Genomic DNA, 12,456 nt, shown 5'->3' on the forward strand with positions numbered 1-12,456 from the left:
ACCCCCCTCACAGCCCCCCCCCCCAGCCCCCCGTCACAGACCACCGTCACAGACACACAGACCACCGTCACAGACACACAGACCACCGTGACAGACCACCATCACAGACCACCGTGACAGACCACCGTCACAGACCACCCTCACAGACCACCCCGTCTCACCTGCTTATGGAGCTTGACCAGACTCTTCTCACTGGGATACGTGTTCTGCTTGTCGTCGAAGTCCTCGTAGTCGTCCATGTTCCTGCCCAGCTTCTCCTGGTAGTCCACGGGACACTGGAGGAGGGAGTCAAACCAATCAGACTGACCAGTAACGGATCACCTGACCTACAGTATGTTGACGAGGAGCCCCTCCCACCTTCCTCAGGACGGTGTCGATGCACTTCCTCAGTGGATGGTTGTACTTGATGGACTCGCTGACTTTCCTCACCTCCTGCAGGAGAACGTGTCGTTACATCGTGGGAGTTACGTCACTCAGCTGCACCCACCTCCTCCGCTCACCTCCATCACGTCCTCCAGGTTCTCCTCCGCGTCTGCTTTTTCTGTCATCAGCTTGGACGCCTTGAAGTACGTCTTGATGAGCAGGTGTCCGGGTCGCGAGGCGTTCCAGTAGGAGCGAGGGATTTCCACCAGGCCGTAGCCCAGCAGCAGCACCAGCAGGAACAGACCCCAGGTGTTGGCTGCTGTGATCCCGATGGTTTGGAGCTCGTACCTGAACGACACTTTTTTTTGTTACCGAGCTGTCTCCAGGACAGTGAGGCCCGCAGGAATCTCAGGACTCACCAGGAGAGATGCAGCTTCGGGTGCACGGCCACGTAGATGAGCAGGGAGCCAAAGATGAGCAGGTACGTGCCGTAGTAGATGGCGTTTTCTATCAGAGCTGTTTTGACTTTCCCAGTGATGGAGAATCCCCCGGAACGAGCGTAAGACTGCATGAAGGGCAGCAGCAGCCTGAGACAAGACGACAACGTTCAGTCACTGACGTGGTCTGCAGGGACCGGGGGAGAAAATAAGAAAACTGGGACGAAGTCTCGGCTAAAACCCTCATGTTTTCCCTTGAGTCCAGATCTATAATGTAGACTTTTTTCAAATGTAAACAAACTCTAGTTTTGCCTAAACATTAAATCATTGAAAACACATGAGAAATTAAAGTTAAAAAAAAAAAACCTCAGTGTTTTTGTTTCTTATTCTGTCTTTTTATCTGTGGACTTTCCAGTTTGTTTTTGTTTTTTTAAATGTAAATTTGCCAGATTTGGCCCCAGGCCAGAGTTTGACTTCGATGGTGCAGTGAATGAAAACACACTCTTAACTCTTAGCTTTCTACCTGACTGATAACCTGACATCAGGACCGGATTTTGACCCTGGACCTCTGCCTTAGAGCTCGGTGTCTTTTGTTTCTGATCAATTTGGATTCAGTCAGACATAACGACGCTAACGGAGAGAAACATTCGACACAAATTTGTCAGTCATTTCACTCGGTTTACAGCCTTGTTTTCACTAACAATAACCTGAACCTTTCTAGTCCTGATATTCCTGGTTCTGTTTCTGCCGTGGTCAAACCACGTCTTCAGAACTGAGCTCTGATTGGCCATTTTTGGTTCCTTCTGTTTACAAGAAGAACTGATTGGACTTTGTCCCTGACTGTTGACTAACACGTCAATACATTTTGTCTTTGTTGTTTAACTCCACCTAAAGAAGCTAGTTGACTTAGTCTGTAATGGAAATTCCAAGTGGATGAATCATAGACTGACAACAACACAGTGAACGGGTTCTGACCAGGTCAGACACTGAGATGTCCAGTACACCACCCTCCAGAAGACCGGCATGATGCCATCAGGGATGTAGCTCCAGGGTTTGTAGCACTGAGTGACAGGGCTGTTTAAAATGGAGACGATGACATCATTAGTACAGACCGGCTCCGTGTTCACCAGGACCAGAGTGAAGCAGCGGAGAACGAGCGGGAGCACTGACCTCATCCTGGGGGTGGCAGTGGAGTTGGCCGCCGTTTGATTGGGGGGTTGTGGACCGATGGTAGGCCCGGTGACGTGCTCCTCGTGGTCGATCTTACACTGTTTGTAGATGGTCTGTAGGGACAAACACCCACCCGTGTCAGTGAGCAGGTGCAGGCAGACAACATGCAGCACGTCAGTGCTTCAGTACAGACCGTGCTGACATCCAGAGGGAGGATGAAGACGATGAGGAAGCACAGGTACCACGCCAGCAGTGTGCTGAACAGCACCATGCGCTGCTGCTTCTTAAAGTCTCCATAACGGTGCAGCAGGAAGAGCGCCAAGAAAAACACCACCACGATCTCGATGCCCAGAGCGGCCCCGCTCATCGCGCTGCCTGCCGCTCCTCCGCAACCTGACAAAAACCTGCAGCGGGTGAAACACGGACGTGACGTCACGACCACAGAGAAATGACAGCAACAAAGTCAAAACAAAAACTACATCAGTTCAGAAAAGGATCATCTTTTTTTAAAAAAAAAACCAAAACATTTTTGTATATTTACCACGCCTACAAATCGTCCTCTCTACTGCCCTGCTGTTCCACCATTAAATTAATTTGTCACATATTTGTCAAAACCAAGATATAAATATATATACAATAGCATATTATTTCGTTTGATTACATCATAGCTGTAAACAATCTTATGTTTTTTTCATTTGTTTATCCAAAAAAATCCTATAAATGCTTTTCTTTCTTCTCTAGTGATTTTCCTATAAATGCTTTTCTTTCTTTACTAGTGATTCCAAATCTAGATAAAAAAAACCTTAACATATCGTTGTGCCTATACTATCAATATATCGTATACTGTTTATATCGTCTCTGCCTCTGTATCGTCATCCGTATTGTATATAGTTGCCTCTGTATCGTCATCCGTATTGTATCGCCAGATTCCTACTAATACACACCTCTAATATTATATACAGGTGTGTGTCACTCTTTGGGCTGTCCCTCTGACACTGATCCCTCACCACTCCACCCTGCCCACACCCTCCTCTGCTCCTCCTTTGTGCACCGGTGGTTGCTTCTAGCAACCATCTTTGTTTTCAACTGCGGTGGTCATATTGCCATGTCCAACATATGCTGCCGGGAGGTGTAACCGGATGACATGAACACCAGCACCCCCCCCGCCCCCCCGGCAGCGGAGTGAGAACAGTGAGTCAACATTGTTGCATCTTTTCCCCCCGTACGTGTCCCTTTCAGGAACCAAATCTCAGCAGAACACGCCATCTTTGAACTGTCAAAAACAGGGACCTGCGGCCGAAAACATCAACAGTAATTGCCTTAAACTAGCGCGACAACACTGACCAAAAATATCTGTGGAAACGTGTCCAATATTTCCTGGAAGCTGAGACGAGAACAACAGATGAACACACAGCTCCAGGCAAAACGACGTTCACACCATCAGCAGTAGTTTGTCGCTAATGACGTCAGCGGTGTAGGGTTTTACAGCTAAGCAAAAATGCTAATACGCGTTAGCTGAGCACAACAACACAGACACAGCAGCTGTACACACGACAGATGTGATGCTGATCCAGAGTCAGTGCTGTGACGCAGATGTTGGCAGCTGTTCTCCGTTACCGCTGACGGCGAGCTAACGCGGCTCGGCTCCCCGTGTCTCGGTGCGCTCTTTACCGTGTTGACAGAGCAGATGGGGTCCCTTTGGTAGTTTGTATCCGCCGTTCCGTGCGCCTCGCCCCGCTGTCTTTCCATCCACAGTCACGCTGCAGTTGCTATGTCTCTGTCTCCGTTTAGCTGGCGGTGTTAGCCGAGCAGCTCTACTCACTTCCGGCTTCTGTCTCAGCAGCGCTGACGTCAACGTCAACGTCATCCGCCACGCCTGCTCATCTTGCTCCATGTTCTGGTTGGGAAAACTCCGAGTCATTGCTGCCGCCTACTGGAGAAAAGGCACACATACACTCTATTTTTTTTATTTTATTTTTTTTACAATATCCCATTTTAATGACTAATGGTTTATTAATTATTTATCAAAATAATTTCTTTCTCTCCATAAAAACAGAAAAAAATGACTTCTTTATTTTTTTAAACAATCACTTTTCACACACTGGTCATGTTTACACTTCCTGGTTCATTTAATGTCATTTTTATATAATATTGCTGTGCTGTTCAGACTGAGGGGAAACATATATATGGATCTTTCTTTGTTTCCTTATATTTCCTTAAATTCCACCTCTCACTCCCTTTCACTGTTTCACTCTTATCTCCCATTCCTTTCTATCCCTTTCTCTCTAACCGTCTCTCCCTCCCACTCCCTCTCTCTCTCTCTTCCCCACACGCTCTCAAATCATAGTGAGGGGAGGGGGGTTAGAGAGAGAGAGAGAGGGGTTGGGTGAGAGTGTGACGCAGTGAGCCTTCACTTCCACTCTCTCCTCCAGGACGAAGACAGCGAGAAACCGGGAGCCGAGAGTGAGAAAAGGGCGCAGACGGACACGGACACCGGGCTCCAGAGCAGCGACAGCGGCGGGGGAGATGAGGACGAAGCAGCGGCGTAGAGTTCGACCGCGGCACCGGAACCACGATCTGGGCTAGAGGCTTAAATCGAAGCTACAGCCGCGGCTGGTTGTTTTCATTGTGAGGAGGAGGATGTGTGTGCGCGGCCAGACACGCTCCTCCCGCTGCTGCCAGAGAAAAGCTCGATCACTTCCCGACACTGCGCTGATCCAGCAGGAGCCTGGTCAGCATGGCTGCTCTGATCCATGAAAACTCTCCATGAAAACAAAGAGGAGGAGGAGGAGAAGGAAGAGGAGGGGTGGAACGGCCACTGCGCCATGGAGGACAACAAGCTGAGAACGGCCAGGATGTGGAGGGATGCCGCCCTCCGCTCCAGGAAGCTGCGGAGCAACCTGCGCCAGCTCACCCTCTGCTCCAAAAACAACCAGATCACTCTGCCCGACGACATAGCCGAGGTGGAGGCGCTCAACCTGGGCAACAACTCCCTGCAGGAGCTGCCGGCCGGACTGGGATCCTCCCTCAACAACCTGCGCATCCTCCTGCTGCGCAGGAACAAGTTCACCTCGGTGCCCTGGGTGGTTTTTGAGCTGGGGCAGCTGGTGGAGCTCGACATGAGCCACAACTGCTTAAAGAGCCTTCCTGAAAGTGTGGGTCAGCTGACGGGGCTGAAGAAGCTCTGCCTGAGCCACAACAAGATCCAGAGTCTGCCTGTCCAGATGGGAGCGCTGCAGAGTCTGGAGGAGCTTGACATCAGCTTCAACGATCTGCACAAGCTTCCCTGCTCCTTCTCCAACCTCGCCCGGTTGCGGACCCTCGATGCCGATCACAACAAACTGAACCAGTTCCCTGCAGAGATCCTGGCTCTCAGTGAGCTGGAGGAGCTGGACTGCTCCGGGAACAAGTTTGAGGTGTTGCCGTCCGACATCATGGAGCTGCGCTCCATTAAGATCTTGTGGCTCAGCAGCCTCCACATGTCGGTCTTACCCGACTCCTTCTGCCGCCTACACAACCTGGAGAGTCTGATGCTGGATGGGAACAGCCTCGCCGCGCTGCCGTCGTCCTTTGGAAATCTACAAAGACTCAAAATGATTAACCTGTCGTCCAACGAGTTCGAGGAATTTCCGCAGGTCGTTTTAAACATAACAGGACTGGAGGAACTCTACCTGAGCAGAAACAAACTGACGCAGGTGCCTGAGAATATTGGCCAGCTGGTGATGCTGGTGAACCTGTGGCTGGATAACAATCACATCACCTACCTGCCAGACTCGGTGGTGCAGCTGGAGAAGCTGGAGGAGTTGGTGTTGCAGGGGAACCAAATAGCCATACTACCAGACAACTTTGGAAAACTGTCCAAAGTCAACATATGGAAAGTGAAGGACAACCCTCTGATCCAGCCTCCGTACGAGGTGTGCATGAAGGGGATCCCTTACATCGCAGCCTACCAGAAGGAGCTGGCTCAGTCCCAGCTGGCCGTCAAGCCTCGGCTGAAACTGGTCCTGATGGGGAACAGAAATGCAGGGAAATCCTGGCTGAAGCAGAGCCTGGTAGGAGTCGGGCAGGAGAAGACCAAAGGAAACCAAGGAACCAAGGGTATTGAAGTCACACACTGGGTGGCGGACGCGGAGCGCTGCCTCACCTTCCTGGTGTACGATCTGTCAGGGAAGCTAACCTACGACCTCATCAAACCCTTCTTTCTTTCCCCCGGTGCTCTTTACCTCCTGGTGGTCAACCTGAGAACATATCTGCCCAAAAACTTCTACGCCCATGTCGGATATTTCCTCCACCTTCTTGGTGCCAAAGTACCCCACGCGGTGGTGTGTTTGGTGGGCACACATGCAGACCAGTGTGGTGAGGTGGAGTTGGAGGCGAAAACCTTGGACATCCACAAACAGATCGGTCTGCAGGAGAAGAGCGACGTCCAGAGCCTGAGGAGCTTGGCTCAGCAGGTGGACCAGGCGCTGGAGCAGGGCTACGTCGTCCGCACCTCCAGCCCACATGTGCTCTTCTACGGCGTTTCCAACAAGAACCTGAGGCGGAGGAAAGCGCAGCTGCAGTTTATGCTCAACAACCGGCTGCAGATCCTGTCTCCTGTCCTGAGCGTGAGCTGCGCCGAGAAACAGACGAACGTCCAGAGGCTGCGGGAAAAACTCATGTCCGTCGCCGACCACAGGGAAATCTTCCCCAACCTCCACCGCGTCCTGCCGAAGTCCTGGCAGATGCTAGAGGAGCTGCACTTTAAGCCCAAAGACTTATGGTTGTCGTGGTGGGATTCGGCCCGTCTGGGCCTCCAGGCGGGGCTCACGGAGGACCGACTCCAAAGCGCCCTGTCCTACCTGCACGAGAGCGGAAAGCTGCTGTATTTTGAGGACAGTTCCACTCTGAAGGAGTACGTTTTCCACAACCTCCCGCAGTTCATAGCAATTCTAAACGTGTTCTTCCACAGAGACAAGTCCAGCTTGTTGGACCGGCTCCTCTCTGAGGGAGAACGAGGGGACAAGGGACGGGTCAGCCTGGTGATCGAGAACGAGAAAGGCGAGGATCTCAGGGTGTCGCATCTGCAGCACCACGTGGAGGGCTTCCTCCAGCACGGTCTGCTGCCCTCCAACGTGATCCGTCTCCTGCTCAGGCCGCTCATCCAGACCCAGCAGGACCTCCACCTCATCATGGAGCTCCTGGAGAAAATGGGGATTTGCTACTGCGTCAACAAACCTCGCAGCAGGCTCCTGAATGGCGCCACGGCCTGGTACAAGTTCCCGAGCTACGTCAGCAACGAGGAGCCCGAGGCGGAGGCGGAGGCCGGCGGTGGCTCGCTGCCCCACTGCCACTTTTTCTCGGTGGAGCAGCTGCACATCCAGTACAGCTTCCCGTTTCTGTTTCCTCCTGGACTCTTTGCTCGCTTCAGCGTGCAGATCAACAGCCACGTGGTCCAGAGGTCAGACAGCAGGCGCCAGATCCTGGCCTATCGAGGGAAGGTTCCCGTGGTGATCAGCCACCAGCCCCCCCGAGGACCCGCGCAGGTGGAGACTCTGTCCATCGCCAGCCACGCCTCGCTGCCCAACATCTGGACGGCGTGGCAGGCCGTGACCCCCCTGGTGGAGGAGCTGAACGTGCTGCTGCAGGAGTGGCCCGGCCTCCTCTACTCCGTACACGTCCTCTGCTCCAAGTGCCTGAAGAGAGGGTCGCCCCAACCCCACCTGTTCCCAGGTAGGACTTTTTAGATTTTTATTTTTTATTTTAAATATTGATGAAGAACAAGCTGCCTTTTTTGAGCCTATTTTTTGACTAACTCATATAATAATAACAATAAAAATAGCTGTTATTAATATTAATTAATTAATTTATATATTAAATATTATTAATGATAATAACATGTAGCCTAACTAATTGTTTTCAGCCTAACTAACTTTATCTCTCATTTCTGTCACACGGTGTTGTTTTCCGTGTCTTGCTTTTTTATATATTTTCTGCTAAATAGGAATAACATTGTCGTAAAGTTGACGTAGCCTAAATTCTCAGTGAACTGATTGGACTGTATTTACAGCCATGTACAAAAGCCTGTGTGTGTGTGTGTGTGTGTGTGTGTGTTAGCGCTCCTGCCTGTGTGATGTCACTGGCCTCGTTAGCACAGACAGTTCTTTCTTCCTGACTAATTGTCCGGAGCAGGAAACAGCCCTGAACCTGAACTGTTGTCAGATGAAGAACTGGGAATTGTCGAAAAAGAGAGAATCTAAAGTATGAAACAGAAAATAGCGATAACGATAGCTACGGTGAAATCTAGACTCAAAGGCTAAATGTTAGCCAACATAGCAGAAGTACACGGTAGGAAACCAAGACAACTGGGCTCAAAAAGTAAAGGTTAATAATATTAATAAAGACATTAACTTTTTGTCGATATTGTCCAAACACGGAATTTCCGATTCCGATATCAACCGATACCGATATAGGCCTGGTCATATTTGTTTATTTATCTGAACAAACCACTGTATGAGTATGAGATTAATTAAATGAGCTGCAATGCTGCCATCTAGTGACTAACCCTAAACGATAACGATTCTTACAAATATTACTAATAATTTTGCTAATATTGGGCCGATAATATCGGACAGCACAGCTCTGCTAACCGTAGAAGGTAATGGAAATCTTCTCGGATGATATGTGCGGTCGATCCTGTGATTGGTTTAGAGTCAACCAATCAAATTGATTTTTGATTTGGATTTCAACACAGTCAACAACAGAACAATGAGAGGGAAACCAGGAGAAAAAAAATAAACAGACAACATAACCATCAATCAAAGTCCAACCAATCAGGTCCCGCCTCCTCAGCCATGTTTAGATCGTATGTTTATTCCACTTCCTTCACAATGAAAGTTCATACTGACACTAATATAATGACATGTAGAATAAACGACTTGACGAACAGCGAATCAAATCAGAAGATTTAGAAAACAACAAACACATTTATACAATATATTTATATATATTTACATACTTTTTTTAGTGACGATTCATAAAAACGTGGATCATCAATACCATAAATGATTTATTGAACACATATATTGAATATCTGTACATTTATAGCTATTTATATCTAATTAATATGAATGTAAAATGTCGATTCCGACTGTGTTGTTTGTTGTTTTTGTCGACGTTTCACCGTGAGAGACGAGAAGAAAATGTCGTTCCACAAATACCTGCCTCCAGTGTTTGACATGGACTCCTGTGGTCAGGATATATTTAACCGTCAACACGGGGTCAGTGAGGTTTCTCTGCACAGAGACGGTCGATCATCGATGAAGTGTTTGATCTTTAGTGGCAAAGCTAATGCTAACAAGCTAGCGTGTTAGTATTTGTTTTGGAGCACGACTAAGCAGTAACAGCGTTGTTGACAAAAGACTCGCTGTTGCTAAAGAATGATGAGCCAACTCTGAACTTTGTTAGCATGTGTACGCGGCGAGGTGATTGGTCAACGTTAGCTCATTATTAAAATAAAGGCTATGTGTATTCTGAAGTAGCTGCTAGGTCAAAAGAGCTAACCTAGCTGCTAGTTTTCTGTCAGTGCTATCAAGTTCACTGTTAGCTCAGTTGGCGACGTCAGTGCTAGCTTGTTTCAGATTCAGTGAAAATGTTATTGGAGTGTAGGGTAGGATAGCAGCGTCAAACGTTAGCTTCAAGGTTAGAGACAGCTGAAAGGTCGTGATTAACCTTTCAGTCAGCACTCGCTGTTAACTGACAGTTAGCATTTAGCTAAGCTCGTATTAAAGTTAGCTGTGGAGCTGATGAAGTAGCTGAGATACCAGTTGTTGCGTTAACCAGTAAAAAGTTCTACAAAGGCTCATTATTATTATTGTTATTATTTTAAGCCGATTGGCTGGAACCTGCGGACAAACTGGTTGACGCTAAAGCTAGCTCTACTGCTAGAACACTGCTGTGTTCACTTGTTCACAGCTGCTCACTCGGCCGCAGCGTCACATTCTCCAGGATCAGCTGCTCACTCTCACTGGTCCTAATCCAGTTAGAGGATTAGAAGTGGATTAAACGGAGTCAGAGATTCAGCTCCAAACACTCACACCCTGAAGACCTCGTTTAAACCTCCTCCACTCGGGTCACTGCCCTCCACCTGGGTCTGAGGTCTGAGGAACCACAGCTCCCTGCTCTTGTTCTGGTCCCAGACCTGTTCTGGTTCAGTCCCAGACTTGTTCAGGTTCCAGACCTGTCGTGGTTCCAGACCTGTTCTGGTTCCAGACCTGTTGTAGTTCCAGACCTGTTCTGGTTCGAGACCTGTTCTGGTCCCAGACCTGTTCTGGTTCCAGACCTGTCGTGGTCCCAGACCTGTTCTGGTTCCAGACCTGTCCTGGTTCCAGACCTGTCCTGGTTCCAGACCTGTCCTGGTTCCAGACCTGTTCTGGTTCCAGACCTGTCCTGGTTCCAGACCTGTCCTGGTCCCAGACCTGTCCTGGTTCCAGACTCAGACTCAGCTCAGTGAGTTCGACAGTGAACTTTGAAAAGACCTGAACTGCAGCCAAAGGAAAATACCAGTGAGTCCAGCAGCTCTTCCTGCTCCAGTTGAATGCTGGGAAATGACTGGACCGGCGTCTGCTGCCAGAGTCTCTCCGTCCCCGTGTTCAGTCAATTATTTATTTATGATTTACAATAAAATGGGAATTAATTGATTCTCGGTCTGGACGGCAGTCTGTAGACCAGCTGTGTTAAACGTCTGGCTCTGGGGCCGATTGTGGCATTTGGATGGGTGAAAATATGAGCTGAATTAACTGTTAGTAATGGACGAGTCGTACTGACAATCTGTGAACGAGGTTTTTTTTTCTTCTCCCTGACCGTTAGCTTCAGCTAATGTTTTAGCCACAGTTAAATCTGAGGCTACGTTTGAAAGACGTCCAATGACGCTTCACTGCCTGTACTTTTATTGACCTTGTAGCTAAATCTGGATTTATTTTAGTAATGTTTCAGATTGTACAGAGCAGTTATGGCTTTTAGAAAAATTTGACTTCCATTTTGTGCTAACATTCAGCCATTTCTGTGTTTTTTAATTTGCTTTTTTTATTTCAGTTCCTGGTTAATGTCTCCATATTTGTTTTTTTTTAACTTTCTTCAGTTTTATCCTTTTTACTTGTACGCAGCTTTAAGTTCAGGGCTAACAGCAGCTAAGTTGCGATGTTTCTCCACAGTGAGTGAGAATGTTGAAACCACATTATAATCTGGAGTTTCACGGGGGGGGGGGTGTTTTGACCCTGGGGTCGTTTGGGATCATCAGATCTGATCCTTCCTCTCGTCTGTGGAGCGTTGTTTGTCAGATTCCTGCAGCGGAGCCTGAACTCACCACAGACGTACGTCGACCTGAGGCCACTGAACGGCAGCTGATCATCAGCAGTTTCCCGCCCAGACCACAAATCTCACAACTTTAGAGGAAGTTGAACTTTTAGACTTTGACCCTCAGGAAGTCGACCAATAGAAAACACACGTCACAGGAAGAAACTGAGTTCTTAGAAAACGCAGGTGAGCCGTGAGCCGTGAGCCGACGGCTGTGGTGTGAATCAGCGGCCTGTCCAAACTCGCCCGCTTAGCAACCGCCGCTGGCCGCCCTTTTCTGCAGCTCGTCAGTGTCTTTGTCAGAGTGAATGTGGCGTCTGTGCTGCTGAGTAATCTGGTTCAGAGGCTCAGCTTCCTGTGACATCATCAGGACTCAGTAATCCTGCAGACACGACTGTCTGTTTCTGTGGGATTTCATTTCCTCCAGAAGTGGCGACAGATTTAACCAGTCACCTCTCAGTCCTTCAGTTCTGACAAAAGTGGGAGGGGCTTCCTCCTGGGTCCCTGTCAGGTCTTGTCGGCGGTGGAGGAGGTCGGTGCAGAGCAGGTCTAGGATCAGCGGCTCTGGTCTGAGCTCAGTCTGACTCATGTTTGGGCCGTGGTGCGTTCACTGTCTGATGATGCGGATTAGTCCTAATGCAGTCGTGGGCTGTTGGTCTGATGGAGTCTGATCCGATTCCGTTCCACTTCACACGTCTTGCTGCGCCATCACAGAATTACCCATAATGCCTGTGGGTCAGAGGAGCGTCTGATCTCAGCTCTCCAGGAAGTTAATTCTCCATTTCTTTCCATTTCTGCTTCTGTGGTTTTTTTCCGTCGACTGCTGCACTTTAACTTTCTGTAAAAAAAACCAAATCAAACCGACTGAACGTTTGAAAAGACGCCGGCGTTTCATTCCCTTATTTGTCGTGTTTGGACTCTCACAGTTTTTATACTTTATCAGATGTTGTTTTTTTTCTGTGGATTAATGAAGGAATTAAAAACGAGAACAGCAGACAGCTGTGACCTCTGACCTCGTTTACACTCCAACGGTCACATGACTCACGGCCTTGTCATTTTTTTGTTCTGTTACTGTTGGAAACTTCAGCTAAAACAAACACTCACTGATTGTTCTGTACCAGTTCCTCCACTGCTGCCTTATAAGGCTGCAGGA

The 12,456-nt window shown here is 48.7% G+C and overlaps 2 protein-coding genes across 5 annotated transcripts in view; one reads left to right on the top strand and one right to left on the bottom strand.

Moving 5' to 3' along the window:
- lmbrd2b (LMBR1 domain containing 2b) overlaps positions 1-3,862 on the bottom strand; it is an 8,915-nt gene extending 5,053 nt beyond the window's left edge. Inside the window, exons 1-8 of the mRNA XM_008326204.3 lie at positions 3,642-3,862; positions 2,164-2,374; positions 1,971-2,083; positions 1,776-1,874; positions 783-950; positions 501-711; positions 358-432; positions 162-275 (exon numbers count right to left, since the gene is read on the bottom strand). Coding sequence (XP_008324426.1) covers positions 162-275; positions 358-432; positions 501-711; positions 783-950; positions 1,776-1,874; positions 1,971-2,083; positions 2,164-2,337 — 954 coding nt within the window. The 5' untranslated portion in view covers positions 2,338-2,374; positions 3,642-3,862. The remainder of the gene's footprint in view (positions 1-161; positions 276-357; positions 433-500; positions 712-782; positions 951-1,775; positions 1,875-1,970; positions 2,084-2,163; positions 2,375-3,641) is intronic.
- The window catches only part of mfhas1 (multifunctional ROCO family signaling regulator 1), a 20,019-nt gene that overhangs the window by 5,072 nt on the left and 2,491 nt on the right, over positions 1-12,456 (top strand). For 2 of the 4 annotated variants that reach the window (XR_522682.3, XR_001761100.2), the window contains exon 2: positions 4,338-7,682. Coding sequence is in view for 2 of the 4 variants with exons in the window: in XM_025062156.1 (XP_024917924.1) it covers positions 4,724-7,682 (2,959 nt within the window). In the remaining 2 variants the exon portion in view is untranslated. Of the gene's footprint in view, positions 1-4,335; positions 7,683-12,456 lie in introns of all 4 variants that reach the window. The other 2 variants (XM_025062156.1, XM_008326206.3) reach the window with 2 other exon arrangements.

Source organism: Cynoglossus semilaevis, chromosome 14, assembly GCF_000523025.1.
Source record: "Cynoglossus semilaevis isolate Cse_v1.0 chromosome 14, Cse_v1.0, whole genome shotgun sequence".
NCBI lineage: Eukaryota > Metazoa > Chordata > Actinopteri > Pleuronectiformes > Cynoglossidae > Cynoglossus > Cynoglossus semilaevis.